A 19,801-nucleotide genomic window follows, 5' to 3' on the forward strand; every position below is an offset into this window, starting at 1 on the left:
TGCTCGAGTCTACTTAAATAGTATAGCCCTCTGGTAGGCGAGGTGCTCTATAACCTTTGGTAACAAGGTTAAAACCCCTGGTAGCGTGGTACAACTTACACCTTTGGTAACAAGGTTTCTACGGGTACAACCTCTGCTAGCGAGGTATCACTATTACGCCTTTGGTAGCAAGGCTATATATATTTAAGTTCAACCACGCAGTGACAGAATTGACAAACTCAGTAAATCAAATTTCAGTATTTGCATTATTATTTACGTATACATGGCCATATCAACAACCAGGAGATTACAAATTACACACAGTACAATATCTAACAGTTATTATACATATTATAGCTACAGTAGAATAGATCTCAATAGTATAATTCCACATTAACACACTTATCACAGACAAATACTATTTTCTTTATAGTAGTACCCCACAACAAATCAATACTATTACTATTTCTACTACTCTATCGTAGTACCACACTACCTGGAACTACCGCAAGTCTACGAACTTAACATAGTTGCTAATGTAACTGACCCGAGGGCATAAGATGCCCCCTGATGCTCCGAATTCGCGTGCGGGTACTCCGTGATGCTGATTGGCTGGCCAAAATAAGCAAACCAGAAATGTGATTCCCATGCGGACATGCGCAACACAATAGTCGAAGCGGAAAAGGCTGTCTGAAGTTTGCAAGATTTACGATGCCTAAAACGGAAAATAACATCACTTAACGACCGTGATATAGGTAAACTCGACATCGCGTAGATAAGATACAACTCGCTAAAACCTAGAATTATCGTAACACGTATTATTACCGCGGGTAAATACGACAATCTCACAAACTTCATCCAGTCACATGGCCGGTTGGTACAACTGTAAACGTAAACATGTCATCGTAGATTAAAACATTACAAACTTATCTTTACTTAATACATGGAATTATGACAATAATAACAATCTATAGATATATGTACAATAGACGTAATTCTAGTCACGCTACAATAACCTCAAGATTACTAAGATAATTTTTTTAACTCATAACTATGCATGTTTCACAATGGAAAACCCATGTGATAAATTCCATAACAGTTGATTATCATTTATGTTTACACACTCCAGTGTGTAAACACCTACGGCGCCTGATTGGTCAACTCCAAGATCTCATGATTCCGATTGGCTCTCAAATTCGGGCTACCTTTCATAGCGCATTGTCTTTTAAATGGCATTGTATTTACTGTTAAACTGGCAATTACTTATTCAAAGTATTAAACAATAGAATATTGGCTCTCTATTTAGGCACTATATTTTATGGCGGAAAGATATCATTACACGTTGAATGATGGTAAGTTTCCCTGAATGATAACGAGAAAATGATCACCACAGTATAAATATAGAATTAAAGTTATGAGAGAAATAAGTTCCCCAACGCGTGGCTGTTACGCGTTGTTTATCATGTTTATCTAAACTCTAGTTAGTTAATTTTCATTTTTTAAAAGACACTCGCTAAAGCTCGTGTCTTTTCTAAATTTGAAAATTACCTAACTCGAGTTTGATAAACATGATAAACAACAGTCACTTGTTGGGGAACCTCTTTTTGTCAGCTAGTGAAGATTACCTCGAGATTACTAAGAAAAATGTTATTTTGTCTGCAAGTGAAGATTACCTCGAGATTACTAAGAAAAATGTTGTTTTGTCTGCGAATGAAGATCACCTCGAGATATCTAAGGTAAATATTGTTTCGTCTGCGAATGAAGATCACCTTGAGATATCTAAGGTAAATATTGTCTTGTCTACCAGTGAAGATTGTCATTGTCACGTAATAACTAACGTAAATGTTGTTTCGTCTGAGAGTGAATAGTACCTCGAGATAACTAAGGTAAATGTTGTTTCGTCTGAGAGTGAATAGTACTCGAGATAACTAAGGTAAACATTGGTTTGCCTGCGATTAAATATTCATATAAACAGACTTGGCAACTCTCAGGGTTTTTTATGACCCACTATCTCCAATGATTGTCTCACACTTGAGACATTATCTCACGATATCTGAAAGTGCTCTATCACATTTTCTATACATAATGCAGTGTGTACTTTTACTAACTAAGTAAAATAGCACGTATTATTATGAAAAAAAACCCGAGTACCTGCTTTGTTAAAGCACTCAAAAATACTAAGTTTATCTTTGTCAGATTCAATCAGTAACACACACACACTTTATCAAACATCCTCCATCTACTCTAATGTTACATTAGTTGTTGTTGCTTTATGTGCTATTTTATGTAGATCTTACACTTTCATACATAAATAAATAAGTACATCTCTGTTGAATAAATATAGCTTTACAATTTAATGTTGATACCACATGAAATCAATTAAAATTACTAGAAATGTAAATACACATATGTGCAGTCACAGAAAATAATATCAATCTATATTTTTTATGTTATCGCAAGCACCTTTTTAAAACAACACCAATTTAGAAAAATACAATTTAAGAAATAATACATTTTTACAACCTTCTTTTAATACTTCATTTCAAAATGCACTAAATATGCTGTAGGTTCAACGCAATAATAAAATATTTTTTGTTTAAAGGGTTTGTGACACTAAAACATTTTTTAATACAACGCGACTAGCGTTTGTATTAATGCTATCCGGTTTACTATTGATGTGTAGGACTGAGTAGGACTTACCCTACAATGACATCTAGTGGTGACCTCTTGAACCATTTCATTCATAAACTTCCATTCATAAATTTCCAATTCATTGAATAATATTCCTTTGGACCAATCAGTAGCCATCGGAAGACTACCTTCTGATTGGTAGAACACACAGAGTGTGTATAGAATACACAGAGTGTTATATAATACACAGTCCATCTAGGTCAACTGTTGCCTGCTGGTGACTCCTCTGTCCAACTTACATAATCTATGTTAATGATAATTCAAATTGGACTTACTATCTAAGGCTTAAAGACATAAGAGTTTTAAAGTAAACTAATCATATGCCCTTTTTGTGTACTTTAAAATAATGTTTTTAAATTAATGTTAAACACAGATCTGAGGTAAAGGCAAAATAACTTATATGGCTTTCCTCATATGTGGATGGTTTTACCAAAATAAGTGTATGTGCAACATAAGAAACAAGAGTGTATTAAGGATGAAAACTCATTTTAATGAAGACTTTTGTTTTCTTTGTAATTTTCATGTAGGAACTTTATTTAAGAAAAATGTCAAACAAAACATATGTATTTTCTGTGATCAGTTGAATATTCTTGAAATAATTGATATTAAAATCTTTATAATATGGTTTATATATTTTGATTTTGGAAATTCATTTGATTTCATTCTATATTTCTGTTTCTGCTGCGTTGTATTTGCTGTACTTTGAGTACTTTGATTATAAATTTTCTGATAGTTTGACCCCATCAATGTTGGCTGACACACGTTTCACAGCCCTCCGCAAAGCTGTTTATCTACTTTAAGGGCAGTAAGGTTAAATTGCTGCGGCTGTGAAAACTTTAATGAGCGTTGATATAATACATTTCAAAGCACTTTGAAAAATGTTGCTATATGTATGAAACAAACAACTTTCATTACTTTAGTACTGTGTAAATTTTAGACTCTTGTACTTAGATGAACCATACATTATACAAATGCCTTTTATGCCACAGATTCATGACTTCTTTATATTTCTAGTTTCTAGGTACAATTTAAACATTTTTCCCAGGCTGGATTTACTTTACAATATACAAACAACAGGATTTGCGTTGAAAATGCCAAGCTTTTTTCAAGTTACTGTTAATTGGAAGTAGTTAGAGAAACCTTTTGATTTATAAAATATCCATTTATCTAATTCAAACTTACGGGAAGGAAGTGATTGATGGCATCTGTGACCCGCTTTCGTTCTCTCGTTTTCGCAATTAATTCACTTCTTCTCTTTCCATAAAAATACATTTTCTGATTTGAACCATAACTTACAAAATATCATATTCATAACATAAATGTTTATTTTGAAAAAAAAATACTTTACATCAGTATATTTTGCTCAAATATCATCAATCTGTGACTAACATATTTGTATACTCCACTGCAAACATTTATCATGTAATCAGCCAATGATTTCGACACTCATGAAGGAAATCTACTTATTTATAGAACGACGTGACATCAGGATGAGAGGACAGTCTACAAGAAAAAGCTGCTTTTGTTGGATATTTTATGTTGAAATTTCTTGATAGTGTATTTTGTGTTTGTTGTTACGATGTGATAAACAGTGTTTCTAATTTCTGTCATAAATATCTATTTTTGCTCACACAACAAAAAAGTTTTTTTTTCGTTAAAGTATGCATCGCCTTTAAATATTTTACATTTTGGAGAAGGAACAATATTTGATAATGCCTTAGTCATCACTATTATCTTTAATACCATTAATATACTGATGAGCAGGAGAGATAATGTATTTAACCTTATCAGATATACTCTGATTTTCCACTATTCTAATTGGCTAATATATAGTCACATGAGGTTCGATATATAGCATATCTTCACGATGTTTCCATTTTGAGAAACGTCAAGTCATTATTATTTCTGTAACGTCATTGGCCAAACGTTTCGTTCTTCAGGTAGCGTCCTATGGCCTTCTCTCTTCTTGTATTTAACATATGATAGCATATTTCTCATAACATTTTTGAATGGCACTACGTATCTTATATTAAAATTAAGGACCTTTGATTCGGTCCATATGGTGTTATACCGCTTTGGTAGAATATATCATAATTACCTCAATGAAGCAACGCCCTCGGTCATTATTTCATTCTACCAAGGTGATATTATATCATATGAACCTCGACAAAGGTCCATAATTGATAAATAGTACCTGCTTAGTGTAGATGACGACCTCCAATATACCGACGCCCGTGTCTCCAGGTAAACCCAGAAGTTGTCGGCTTCAGACTCTGAATACTTAAAGATATTGATGTCGATTGTTAGTTTTGAAATATTTTATATTTGTAATAGACTTTCTTGGCAATGGGAAAGAATTAAAAGCTAGGAACCAGGAAGCAGAACTCACCACCAGAAAGCCTAGTTTTTTGTTGTTTCGCTCTCCAAATCTACTCCCTTTACTATGAATAGCAGGAATCTCATGGATATTATGCATCTTCCGGATAAAAAATATCTTCTTTCTTCATAGATATCGTATTGGTACTTGAAAAATTAAACTCTATACATTGTAAGTGTTGTAATTCTCACAATGGTGGTAATTGTTGTTGGTAAATAAAGTCTGACGTCGTCTAGCTGAAAAGAGTATATTGAGGTCACCGAATAAATAGTAACATTCTGTTTACGGTTTTTTAGGTTGGTTTTAACTAAAATAAATATGATTTGCATAAATCATATAATTTGTTTCACAATTAATGTAAAATATATATATTTTCATATTTTTATTAATTTATTTTTTGGTTGCAAACAACCGGAACCATCAAAAAAAAAATCTGGTTGCTACATATCTATATGAAAGTGTCCTTGTACGTTTGTGACGGCGTAGGGAAGAGGACATATATAATATATAACAACTCTAATCATGGTATGATATTTAAAAGCTTTATTCTTATTTTTACAAGCATGGGCTCAAATAAAAAAAATCAATGGTTACTATATGGTTGATACTATAAGAAATTCTTTGCAGGAATTGTGATATCAAGCGTTCATCAAACTGTATATAATGAAGGAATGTCACATTCGTTCTTTATTTGAATTACAATCATTTCTTTTACTCATGTTTAATAAAAAAAACTCTTTATTTCAGTAAGATTAGCAGCGAGCGGCTATTAACGTTTCATCTGTACGTTGCTATTTTGTCCAAATTTTTTTTAACCCATAGATTTTATACATGGAAATACCCTACGTTTCTAAACAAAAAATAAATGCTTCTTAACAACAATAATAACATAAGAAAATATATATTGACGACCTAAGACACCATACAAATACGAGCTTCCCGTGGATATATGCATTGACAATGAAGATTTATTTCGCTGTTTTGCCATATGACGCAGTAATAGTCAACTAACGCGCCGTAATAAGGACGACGGCGGGAAACATAATTTGACCTGCGTTATGAAAATTAATATTTGATTTATTTTGATTAAACTATTCAAAAGGTGATGATAAGTGTAGTATTAACGGTAAGCTTATGACTTTTATCAATCTCGTTTTACATTCCCATTTTAAAAATCAAAAGTCGTTTCGGAAAGGAGGTGGCCTTTAATGAAGTTATTAAGAAAAATAGATAAAGAAATACTTACACCAGGTTTATTGTTTTAATAAAAACACGTTTGATGTATGTTATAAAAGAATGTACCCGTGTCCCAACCCTAAACACTAATTGCAAAATACATCATCCTTCACATCCACTTTTTGATTGAAATTCAAGGTGTTATTGAACATAGAACAATTTTGCTTTCAGTATTGTCAACCCTCTGAAAATTCTTATCTAGATTTTTGGGGCCTCCATATCCTGTGGGGGGTGGGGGTGGGGTGGGGTGTGTGGGGGGGTGGGGGGGGGGGGCTTCAGTAGCCAGATTTGCTGCTCGCTGATTGGCTGGTTATTTTTAGCCAGATGAGAAAAAACATTTTCAGCAGCGCCAGTTTTATTTAAACTTGGCGATTTATAGACAATTTTAAGCGCACCCTCAGTCCACCCATTTTGTTATCTTTTTGTTTATTACATAATTATATTAGTAAATATTGATTTATTTGCCAGAGTGTGTAATTAGAATTTTGTTGGAATTTTGTGCAATTCTGTAATTCTGTGAAATCCCCATCACAGGATGGAACAGTGGTGATATATTTGCAAAAGTTGTATTTTCACATGATAAATTTTGAAGAATATAATAATATGATGGTTCTTAATAATAAATTGTCATCTTTAAAAGATGGCCATTTCAATTCATATTGTCTTTGAGTTTTATGTGGAGCAGGCATAAAAAATAAATCAACATAAAAAGGGTATTAGACAACAAAAATATAACTATTTTTTTCTATAAAATGTATATCGTCAGTGTCTCCAGGTAAAACCGGAAGTTGTCGGCTTCAGCCTCTGAATACTAAAAGATATTGATGTCGATTTTTGGTTTTGAAATATTTTATATTTGTAATAGACTTTCTTGGCAGGATAAACAAATCATAAAATCAATCCATAAAATCATACTGGGCTGTAATATCTCAGAAGCGGCATTGAAGTTTATTCTGGTATAAAACACGTTTTGCCAGAGTTGTAATTATTTTAATAGTCTGATAGCATTTGTAATAATAAGTAATATTCTGTTGATGACCAGAAAGGCAATGGGAAAGAATTAAAAGCCAGGAAGCAGAACTCAATACCAGAAGACCTTGTGTTTTTGAATAGCAGCAATCTCATGGATATAATGCATCTTTCGGATAAAAATATCTTCTTTCTTCATAGATATCTTATTGGTATTTGTAAAAATAAACTCTATACATTGTAAGTATTAAAAAAATAAAAATAAAATCATTATAAAAAGGGTGTTAGTCAACAAATATATAACTATTTTCTACAAAATGTATATCATGAACATAGAAGCTTAAATAAAAATTGGCTAATTTTTATTTGTAAATCTAATATGCAAATATTTCATATATTAATGTCCCATTCCACATACAGATACAGGACAAAGCTGTCAAGTTTACATTTATAAATAGACCATCCACTGATGAGGAAAGAAACTCAGTTACACACAACAGTGTGCTTGAAAATTATGTTTCATCAATATTTACATTTCAAAAGTATGCTACTTCGTATTTTCTTAACTGAAATTCACTTTGGGGGTTTTACTTCATGTGAGGAATGTAAACTATAAAAGATAAACACGTAAATAATAAGTTGGAATGATGATATTCTTACAATATGCATTAGAAACTTCACAGTATTTAAAAGAAATATAAAATTATAGAAAATATTTAAAACACAGAAAGTACCAATCGGAAATCTTGAAATGATTACGATTGTATCCAAATTTGAATTTTTTAAATAAGTATTTGCTTGTCATTTACAATTCCTCCTACAAATCAATCTCTTGGCAAGCATTCTATATTGTGTAAAAAGGGAGTCATTATTGTTTTACAGTTTGTTGATGATATGCCAGATTGATGGTGATTGTGGCATTTGTGGGGTCTTTGTCCAATGATAGAAAGTGTTATGTTTTTAACTCTGGAAACCAATTGTAAAAACGTGTGTTGATCATTTCTCTTTTCTCTCCGCTGCGTACATTTTAAGGAAATCCATTGTACACCGACGTCCTTGCTGAAATGATAAAATACCAGGCATTATTTTTTACACTATGGCCCTGTAGGTAGGGGGTTGAATTGTACCTGCTGCCCCTATTGCATGATCGTAACAGGCGACTAAATTTAGGATCTTATCTTTTATTTTCTTCCTAACTGACTTTATTATTCCTAAAGTCTCCCTTGACACCGCCTCACTTTCGTTTTTTTTTTTTTTTTTTTTTTTTTTTTTTGTTTAACGCTCGCCCCTATGAGGTAGACTCTGGATTCTGTCCCCTGGCTGGGACACATCGAAGTCTATAAAAGTGGTAGTTTCTGCTCCTGCCTAGCGCTCAGCATTCAGGGAGTAGGACGATTGGTTCGCCCGTTATCAGTATAATATGACCGGGTGGGGTGTGTTGCTTGGTGTCTTTGGCGGCATGCTTCAGTGATATAGAACTATAAAAAGGGCAACAGTTCCACTACACAAGATGACACAACACGAACATACAGCAGTCTCCCGAAAACACGCACCTCTCATTTCATAAACGCTACACTCCGCATACATGGAAGGCCGTCCATACATGACCTTGGCGGTTAAAAGGACGTTAATCAATCAAACAAATTTGTACACTAACTGAACTACCGGACAGCACTAAGCTATACCAAATGTAATTATAATTACGATTTTATTGATCGCGTTAGTAATTGGATTAACGCAGAATGATATTAAATCTTCATACAGAGTAATACGTGGACATTTCGACATAAAGCTTAAAATACAAATGATTTTTTATGATCATTTTTTCCCCAAAGTACGATTGAATTGAAATCAACCGTAGCAATATCTACAACATATTACAAACGGTTGTACAAAATAGCAGTATGTTAACACCGTGTACGTTAGGTATGGCCAGTAACAAGACTTAACAACTACGTATATCGTGTCTGTCATGTATCTAAATGTATAAACATTTTCTTTGAATGTTGAAAGACACAATACCTCCGTCAGAAAATTAACGTCTTCTTCTGAAAGGTCAAAATCCGTAGTTTCAACATGTCCTGTGTTTATACCAACAGTTCGTCCAAAGTCAGCTGGCTGTAAAACATCGTTAATGGAAATGCATTGCTGATGATGATATGGTACATGGATGATAATGTGTGAACAATTGCAGTTGCCAAGACAATATGCAAAGATAAATGTATCTTATACGATTGAGATCGTTGGCCAATTTGTACGGAAAGAATCAAGATTATCGTCTGCAACCAGTAGATGTTTATGTAAGGTTTCGAATTCTGTCATTGGACCTAAATAAAGACCCCAATAGTTACATGCTGCAGTGGTAATATATTATTATATAATAGTAACATATTAACACTTACTGGTTGTGTAACCAACATTTTCACATCAATTCATACTTATAAACGGACGGAATTACAAGAAAATAACGCAAATTAAAGACTCATGCTGCCTATTTCATTCTTCTCTTCTGTATAATTATGCTTCACATTTATTTGAAATGCAATTTCTAATTCTACTAATTCAAAAACTGTAATGCCTTCAAAATTACTATTCAGTTGGCCGATTTCGGAAATTTGTATCATAATATTAGTCATTGAAAACAATCAGGGACATTTAAACTTGTTCCCAAATTTATTATTTTGTGATCTCAACTAATCCTTATTTTCTAAGGACATCAATGCCTAATTCGTTTATTGAAAATTAAACAAAAGTAGAATGGATATATTTTAAATAATTTTGATAACAATTTGTCAGTACCTGTATGTATAACTGTTTAATATTTAGCAGCATGGCGTTGAAGACTGAGGAGAGGTATGACACGAATCCATTCACGTCCTGACGCCTGTGTCCCAGGAATATCTGATTGGCCGACAGACCTTTCTGTTCTATGTAACGTACAATGTCTGCAAATGTCACCTGATGAAGAAACAAGTACTAATGCGTACTCGGGTAATATTTCGTCATGTGAATTTCATATATTTCACGTGAAATGCACGTGAAGAAGTATTACCTGTGTATAAGATACATGTAAGTACGGCAAGATCAGGTGGTCAAAAACCTGAGCCCCCTCTGCATCAAAAAGTTGGGAGTTCAACTATCATACCAAACTTTAAAGAAAAAATTGCAACTTAACTTTGCAACGCAATAATTCGTCTTTCTATGGCTTGTAAATTATGCTAATGGCAAAACAAATTCTTCTTAGACCAATAAGTGATGTCAATGACAGTGACTATCTAAAATTCAACTACACAATGAAGTTTTTTGGCATTTCAGAATGCCTCAGTGATTGTGAGGGCAAACAATATTGGTAATAGGGGATGAATATATCAAACAAACCCGACAGTTCAGATTAAATGCAAACATGATCAAATACTGTTTAAATAATCAATGTGCAAACATTTGGAATATTCAAGAAGACAGCCGTTTCTTGGCGATGACATAATTATCTATTACAACGTCTAAATCTACCAGGCTGGGATTTAACTTGTTGGATAGAGTTCAAGTAAGAACTTTTTTAATCCGATCTGAAAATAATGTTGTGTGTACATTCTGAGGTATATTACATAATAAATAAAACTATGACTCTGTAAGAGTCGTGAACCCGACGATAAATATGAAACCTACCCGTCCATTGCCACTTTTGTCCAGCTCTTTAAATACTACCTTTGAGGTGGACTGTTCCCGGAACAGGATCTGTTTGTCTTCGTCAGACAATTGATCCTTTCAAAGAAAAATGATTTCATATCTTTGAAAATTGCACTTTATAAAAACAAATCATAATGTCATTTTTTTGTGTTTTAAAGAGAATGAAATAATTTCTATAAATATGTTTACAATAATACTTTTATAAATAAGCTCATTTTATCTCTTTTATGATACGTGAATATGTTTAAGAAAGTATACAATAAAGGTATTCACATTATTAAAATCCCTACTTATCTCACAATTCAATCATCTTTTTATATCTCTTCCCAATCCAGATAATAAATTTATAAGCAAACTTAATTCAGTATTATTTGACTATTTATGGAATGGGAAACCTGACAAAATTAAAAGGGAGACAACCACACAAAATTATGCAAATGGAGGATTGAAAATGATAAATACCATAGCTTTTATAAATTCTCTTAAACTTACATGGGTAAGAAGACTTTATCAGACTAAAGAGAAATGGCAGACAATTCTAAAAACTTTTATCAATATTGATCTTCTTTCAAATTGTGGTTCGGAATATATAAAGATGTGTGAAAATAAATGTAAAAATAAATTCTGGAGTGATGTTTTTAAATCGTGGTATATGTTAAGCTCAAAATATAACGAGAAAATCTGTCAGGAAAACATTTTGATGGCTCCTATTTGGTATAACAGTGATATTAAGGTGGATAGGAAGATAATCTTCTATAAAAACTATTATCAGAAAGGTGTGTGTATCATAAATGACATTGTTAAGAGTGTAGAAGGAAGTTTATTTTACACATATCAAGAATTTATTCAGATTTACCAAGTTAACACAATTTTTTTACAGTACCAAGGTCTTGTTTCAGCTACCAAAAAACTAATTTCTTCATATGATTTACAAAGAAAACAAATTCATTATCCATATATGCCTATTAATCTGCAACTCTTTCTCAAAGATAGAAAAGGATCAAAACTGTTTTATAACTTTTTAAACAAGTCCGATATAATACCGTCCGGTCCTAGAAAATGGAATGCAATTTTTAACAATATAGATCATGAAACTTGGTGTAAAATATATAAAATTCCATTTAATGTTACAACAAATGCTAAACTACAGTGGTTCCAATATAGATTAATCCATTATATTTTGGCAACAAATTCATTTTTGTTTAAAATCAGAGTAGTAGTTATCTCCCCTCTTTGTGTACTCTGCAATACTGAGCCTGAAACTATTACACACTTGTTATGGGAGTGTGACGAAGTGCAAGGATTACTTGAAAGTTTTGACACATTATTACAAGCTCTCTTAATTCCCTTTTCTGTTAATAAAAAATCCTTTCTTTTTGGACTCTTGCATGAAAATTATCTCCATAGTAATAGAGTGGACAATGAAATTATCATAATTATAAAGCAATACATTTACAGAATGAGATGTTTACACAACTCATTAAGCATCAACGCTCTTATCAACACAATTAAAGACCATTATACAATTCAAAAATATATTTCAAATAGTAAAGATGAAAAAGTAAAACTTAAATTTGAAAATGAATGGAGAAAATGGGAAAAACTAATCAAGTTATAATTGCACTTTGTCACACATTTACTTTATTAAACTTTTTAAATCCATATTTATAATTTGTTTATTTTATTTCATTTTACCCCCCCCCCTTCCCCTTTCCCTGCACAAAGCCGAAATAGCATTTTTTTCCTTTTTTTTTTTGATTAAAGATTTTTTATACAGTTATAATTGTTCCTCCGTCTCCATCCTACCTAGACTCTTAACTTTTTTTTTTCTTTTTTCTTTCTTTTCATTTTCCTTTTTCTTTCTTTATAACTCTATCACTTTTTCTTTTTCTTCTAATCCTGTCTTTGATTCCTTTCCTTAATATTCAGTACAATATAATTTTTCCCCTCATCTCCAAACTCCTAATTCGTATAATTTTTTCTACGTATGTACTAGAAATTTAAGTTTTGTATTTGTATGTATGTGAATGTATATGCATGTGTTAAATATATGAGTGTATGTTTTTTACGTAAGTATGTATGTGTTTGAGAGTCTATTGAGTGTATTTGTATATTTAATTGTACTGAATGAAAATCACGAATAAAAAGATAATTATAAAAAAAAAAAAAAAAAAAAAACTCCCTTTAAGTTATGTGTATTAATTTTATGAGAAATTCATTACATTTAGGAGTTATAGCATATGTTATATTTGTATTCTTCAGTGTAATTGAGAATTTCATCAGTGCATGTAATGCACACAATGAAATTAGAATTTCATGAGCAAACCGAAATAAGATATAATTATGCATTTACGGCATCATGCTAAACATCAAGCCCTGCAAAGCGAAAGTCTCGCCAAACGAGACTTGGAAAGTCTCAACGAGACTTTAGAATCTCGCCCGCGAGATCTTCAGTTTTAAAAATGGAAGAATGATAGTAAAGGAAAACGTAAAAAAAGAGAAACATTAAACACTGCAATATTTATTGCATCAAACATCAAAATTCCATATAAAATTCCAAAATCCATGGACGGACGTCGGTCTGTCGACTCGTCTAACGAGTCCCATTCTCTGTCTAGACATCACCTGCGCTCTTCCGTCTTGTAACATAGAACGAAGGAAACTTATATGGAACGCAAGCCAACTTTGCTCATGCATGTGTATAAAAAGGAAATCATGTACATGAAGTCATTCCATGTATACTAAACAACACATTTGTTATAATAAAAAAACCAATACAAAGATAACTTTGTAAGCATGAAAGAGGGTGGGTAAGGGTCCTGGGAATTATATCTTATTTCGGTTTGCTCATGAAATTCTTATTTCATTGTGTGCATTACATGCACTGATGAAATTCTCAATTTCATATCGCAAACCTCAATAAGATATAAATATTATGTTTAAAGCATACATCTGTACTAACCTACAGATAACACTGCTTTCTGAAATTTATCTTTACTTGATAGATTAGAAGATTCCCTCAAATAATGTCTCCTGAACGTGGAGACTTTTGACCATTGGCCTCTCTCCTTTATTTCCTGGCAAGATAGCCCCATTGCCCGAGCTTTTGAAGTAGAGGCACTACGGGTAGAGTGTGCCTTGAACTTGTCAGTGTCAACACCAGCCAAACCTAACAGGAAACTAACCAGCCCGCAACTGTACACGAGACAACCGGTTTGTGTGGCTCTACTAACTAAGTAGAATCTGGGTTCGACTAGTATCGTCACGATTTCTCCAAGACTCTGACCTCGTCATATATTCTCTGAGAGTCTGTACTACACACAATTGGGGTTTTCTACATAAGCCTGAAACACAACCTCAATAGAGGGGTCTCCAACACGACGAGACTTTGTAAGTTTGGCTAACTTGAAAGAAAATTTGGAACCTGTATCCGACATGAACTTTGTGTCTAGAGCGCAAAGCTCAGAAATTCGACTCGCTGAAGTTAAGGCCAATAGCATACTGACCTTCAATGTCAACATCTTATCTGAAAGAACAGACATTGATTCGAAATCGACATAACTCAATACCATATGAACATCCCATGTGCCCATATACCTAGGTTGTGGAGGTCTAACATTGAAGAAACGCTTTACAAGGTCATGCTGACCCACCTTAGTTCCGTCAACAATCTCGTGAAATGCTGAAATAGCAGATATCCGAGAGTTGAGGGTCCTGTATTTATCTCCCTCTCGAAACGCTCAGAAAGATAGTTAACAACGTTTACCACGGGGGTCCGAAATGAATCAAACTGTTTTCTATTGCACTAGCAACACCACTGACTCCAACAGCTGTTGTAAGCATTGTTAGTGCCTTTCCTCCATGAGACTCTGCCAAGATATTGGCAGCTTCTTCCGAAACTCCTCTACCAACATCCTGTCTCCGGAGATTTTCCACGCCGCTAACCTGAAATTGTTCTGGATTAATAGCGGGTGGGACTCTCCTGTTACAGACGTTAAGAGGTCCTTGTACGGGGGTAGTAAAACTGGAGTCTCCACTAGTATGCCCAGCAGAGACGGGTACCATGGACGAGATTGCCACGTCGGCGCTATCAGCACTACGGTGGCCGTCTCCAATTGCACTTTCATTAGACACATCGAAATCATGGAGAACGGAGGGAATAGGTACAAACCCTCCTCTGTCCACCTCATTTGGAAGGCATCCTATTGGACTGCGTATGGGTCTGAGCGCCAGCTCACGTACCTGGACATTCGGTGATTGTGCCAACTCGCAAAAAAGTCGAGCTTGAATGGACCCTTGAGACGGTTTAGAGCCTTGAACACCTCTTCCTTCAAGTGCCAGTCGCTGCTGTCTTGGAAGTTGCGAGATTGCCAATCCGCCTCCGTGTTCAAACTGCCTGGAAGGTACTCTGCTGTCAGATACATTCCCTTTTTCAGACAGTAATCCCATAAATCTTTGGTCAGCGACAGTAGCTTGCGAGATTTGGTCCCCCCCCCCCTTTTTTTGTATGTATGCTACCGCTGTCCGATTGTCTAGTCTCAGATGAACATGACTGGGGAATTTTCCTTTGTGTAGGATCTCAGGCAATAGTGCTGGGTTCAGCACATTGATATGAATGTCCTTCCTCCGAGTCCATCTCTCTGGTACCTGACGCGCCCCCACCTTTTTTGAGGCGTCCGTCTCTATGATCAGATCCGGGCCTGCATTTATAATAGCTTTACCATTCCAACTCTCAATCTGACAGATCCACCATCTCAACTCCCTAAGACATTCCGAGGAGAGAGTTACTAACGCTTGGTAGGATTTGTCCAATAGGAAGGTCTGGATTTGGGACATTTGAAGATGTATGTAATGCAGAGGGGCAGGAGCCACCGCTTGCAAGGTCGAGATCATGTGCCCCAAGGTCTCTGACATCTCCCTCACTGTGACTGTGACACTTGTCGATGACCTTTGACACCTTCCTTTGAGGTAGTGACAATGTCATTTCCATTGAGTTGAGTAGATAGCCTAAAATTCTATCTCGTGAGTAGGGATCCAAACTGATTTCTCCGTGTTTATCAGAAATCCGAGTTGGTCCAACAAGAATTTCAGAGAGTGTATGTCCATAAGGAGTTTTTCCTTGGATTGCTTCATAAGAATCATGTCGTCCAAGTAAATTACCATTCGGACATCTATCCTTCTCATGAGGGCTACCACTGGTTTCATCAGTTTGGTGAAGAATCAGGGGCCTTGAGCTAGCCCAAAGGGCATTGCCACAAACATGTATATTTGGTCCCCCAAAAGAAACTTTCTGATGAGTTGGATGGACCGGTACTGTGAGGTAAGCGTCCTTTAGGTCTAGTTTTACCATGAAATCGCCCTTCTGAATCAGTGTCTTTAGAGACTGTACCCCCTCCATCTGAAAATGCTGATACTCTACACACAAGTTTAGTCTCTTCAGATTTATTACTGGGCGATTTCCCCTGTCCTTCTTTAGAACCAAGAATACAGGGCTTAGCAACTGACCCGTGCAAGGAAACGATTTGAAAATCACGTTCTTCTCCAACATGGTTTGTACCTCTGACTCTATTAAATGTGCATCCTGACCTTCAACCCATAATGATGGGATCCGATTTTGAAAGGGTTATTTTACCAGCGGAATTTTTATCCCTTGTACCATTTTCAGAACCTGAGGATCCTGAGTGATAACTTTCCAGTTGTCTATGAAATGTCTTAAACGACCCCATACTGGTTTGTTTATGATCATTCGCCGAAAAGAAAGTAACTTTTTTTCTAGATGAACGTGCTTTAGATCCAAGATGAACTCGGCTGGGGGTTCGTTCGGTATTTTTAACAGAGTCTGAGGTATTGCGTCTAGATTTTTGTTTACCAGTAATGAAGGTAATAAACCTACATTTATAGGATTTTTGGGCTCCTCTGCGTCCCCGGAAAGAGTTGGATCGGCCACCACTTCCTCCTCCTCCTCCTCGAAATGGGGCCTTCTTCTGAAAGGGCTTATTGTAAGGCTTAGCCTGGTCCCTCTGAGTGTTCGTTGACCTAGAGCGATCTTAGCTGGATTTAGACTTGGCTGCTAATTCCTTGGAGATCTCACGTGACTCCCGGGAAATGACTGAAGATTTAACCAACGCCTTGTAGAATTTTTTCCCAAAGCCCGGTATCCCTATCGTCCCCCGACTCCAAATTGTGGGTGGGTTCGACGTAAGAATCACCTTTAGAATTCACCATTATACTTCTTGCAAACGTGCACTGCAGCTAGCATGAAGCCATTTTAAAAACTGAAGATCCCAAAAATTTTACTGTCCGATGTTAACCTGTCACTGTTTTCTTTCAAAAAATGTTTAGACTTCTTAACGTCCTTAGTAAGATTGTATAGGATATTCATCCGCCTGCGATAGTTAGTAGCATTGAATGCTTGACCAACTAATGTTATAGTCTTTTCTACCAGTTCTAGACATGAAAACAGATATAATTTCTTGTCCGCCTCCTGAGCGCACACCATCAATATCAACCCACAATTATGAGAGAGGCCCGGTATCCCTATCGTCCCTCGACTCCACATTGTGGGTGGGTTTGACGTCAGAATCACCTTTAGAATTCACCATTATACTTCTTGCAAACGTGCACTGCAGCTAGCATGAAGCCATTTTTAAAACTGAAGATCTCGCGGGATGCGAGATATTAAAGTCTCGTTGAGACTTTCTAATTTTCGTTTTGGCGAGACTTTCGCTTTGCAGGGCTTGATGTTTAACATAATGCCGTAAATGCATAATTATATCTTATTGAGGTTTGCGATATGAAATTATATTATGTGCTCGTTAGAGAAGATGTTTCTGTGTATAAAGATCGATAACTCCCGATGATTCTGTGATTCTGGTTAAATACGGCAAATGACACAGATGTCAAACGTAAGTTTTGAAAAACTAAAATATTTGAACCTAAAATAAAAAAATAAAAAACCGGGTTTCATGTAGACATACAAGTCAGATAAAATATTGTCAACATATTTTGAATTCCATATTCATCAATATGGAATATTCATCAATAGTTTTCTCCCACCCACATGCTCCATAAAATTTCAACATATGTTTAATATATCTTGGAAATCATATTTTTTTATTGTTAAGTAAATATATAATGGTTACCGTATATGTATAACGATTATTTTTTGCTTGTGAGGTTGCGTATCGGCAGAGTTTGGCAACCCACACTGAAGTTTTTGGTCTTTTTTTATTTTGTATAATTGTTATTGTTTGTTTGGTTAATTAAATTAACGTCCTTTTATCAGCCAGGGTCATGTAAGGACGGCCTTCCATGTATGCGGTGTGTTGCGTGTATGAAGTGCAATGTGCGTGTTTTGGGAGACTGCGGTATATTCGTGTTGTGTCTTCTTGTATAGGGGAAATAATGCTCTTTGTATAGTGCCATATTACTGAAGCATGTCGCTAAGACACTAAGAAAACCACACTATCCGGTCACAGTATACTGACAACGGGCGAACCAGTCGTCCGTAATGTAGTCGATCGCCTTTTACAACCATAACGCCCTAACTGCTTGGATTTCTTTAGGTTAATATAAGTTTGATTTTAAAACATTGGTAATAAGTTAGGTCCTCTCGTATTTATCGTACTTAGACTTAGATATTTTTGTTTATTACGAGCATTTCAAAGACGAATTGGTATAATTAACATTAACACATATGGTCATTAACGGACAGTCAGTCCTGTATGGGGGTCATTTACGGACGGTCGTTATATATGAGGGTCATTTACGGACTGTCGGTCATTTACGGACGGTCAGTCCTGTATGATGGTCATTTACGGACGGTCAGCCCTATATGAGGGTCATTTATGAGGGTCATAAATTCTGTATGCATTGTTGGATGGGTGATTAGATTAATGCCTCCATATACGTCATATTTGTGTAAAATAATCTACAACCTCCATTTGCATAACAAGGTCAACAATGACCCGATGAGTGTGTTTCTTTGAAATTGGATCCAGTCAACCAAACGCTTCTTGTAACCACTCTAGATAGTGGCTTGGCTTTTTGGTGACAGAAATATGTACCGAACCCGAACCAGTAATGTCTAAGGTTAGGCCAGATGCACACAAACATTTGCTCAACTTAGTTATGTTCAAGTGTACCTGAGAAGTGATATATATATCCACAATAAATTTGTTTGAACAGGCGATAATACCTCAACTATTTAGGTATCAAAAATATGTATTACATTGTAGATTGTGATTTTAAATTTATCTCAGAATGAAAGATTTGATTATAACTGTTCGACTTTCAATTCTGCAGTTTGTCATAGGTTTTCTTTATTTAGGGTTCATTCTTGACCATAAAAAAGGTTGACAGAATGTTAAATAATTTAAAACCCAAATTTAGCTAAATCCTTTCTTTGGATTCTGGACTTTTGAATTAGTGACATGATGGTATGTTGAAACATAAAGTTATTATCCAAATTGACCAGCTTTATCGTTATGAATAATAATCTGCCCTTTGTATTACACCCTAAAAGTGTCGGTAATAGTTTGTGTGTTATTATTTTGTGGTTGAATATTTTCGTTCATAAAACATTATAAATGTTTTACCTGTATGAAATCCACGGTAATTTATTAATAATGAATTTTACCTGCAATAAGGGCATTCCACTTCTTTTCTTGGAAAATTACCTTCCTTGTCTATGCACTTCCTGGAAACTAGACCAAATACCAATCCCCTTTGGTATAATATACGACTTATCACACTTATCTACATGTTGGTTTTTTAGTTTTTAATTTGTTTTTGTATTTTCGTTAATTTCCATAGTAATACTTTACACAACGACAAAATTGATTTTAACTGTCAACACACTAT

The 19,801-nt window shown here is 34.8% G+C and overlaps 2 protein-coding genes across 2 annotated transcripts in view; both read right to left on the reverse strand.

Annotated features, from left to right (window-relative positions):
* Positions 1–19,801, reverse strand: part of LOC138321598 (uncharacterized protein YqhO-like) — a 79,907-nt gene that overhangs the window by 20,737 nt on the left and 39,369 nt on the right. The window lies entirely within an intron of this gene.
* LOC138308225 (uncharacterized) overlaps positions 5,576–19,801 on the reverse strand; it is a 33,901-nt gene continuing 19,675 nt past the window's right edge. The window contains exons 5-8 of the mRNA XM_069249207.1: positions 10,919–11,014; positions 10,052–10,210; positions 9,275–9,370; positions 5,576–8,311 (exon numbers count right to left, since the gene is read on the reverse strand). Of these exons, the coding sequence (XP_069105308.1) occupies positions 8,249–8,311; positions 9,275–9,370; positions 10,052–10,210; positions 10,919–11,014 (414 nt within the window). The 3' untranslated portion in view covers positions 5,576–8,248. The remainder of the gene's footprint in view (positions 8,312–9,274; positions 9,371–10,051; positions 10,211–10,918; positions 11,015–19,801) is intronic.

This window comes from Argopecten irradians, chromosome 1 (assembly GCF_041381155.1).
Source record: "Argopecten irradians isolate NY chromosome 1, Ai_NY, whole genome shotgun sequence".
NCBI classification, from domain to species: Eukaryota; Metazoa; Mollusca; class Bivalvia; order Pectinida; family Pectinidae; genus Argopecten; species Argopecten irradians.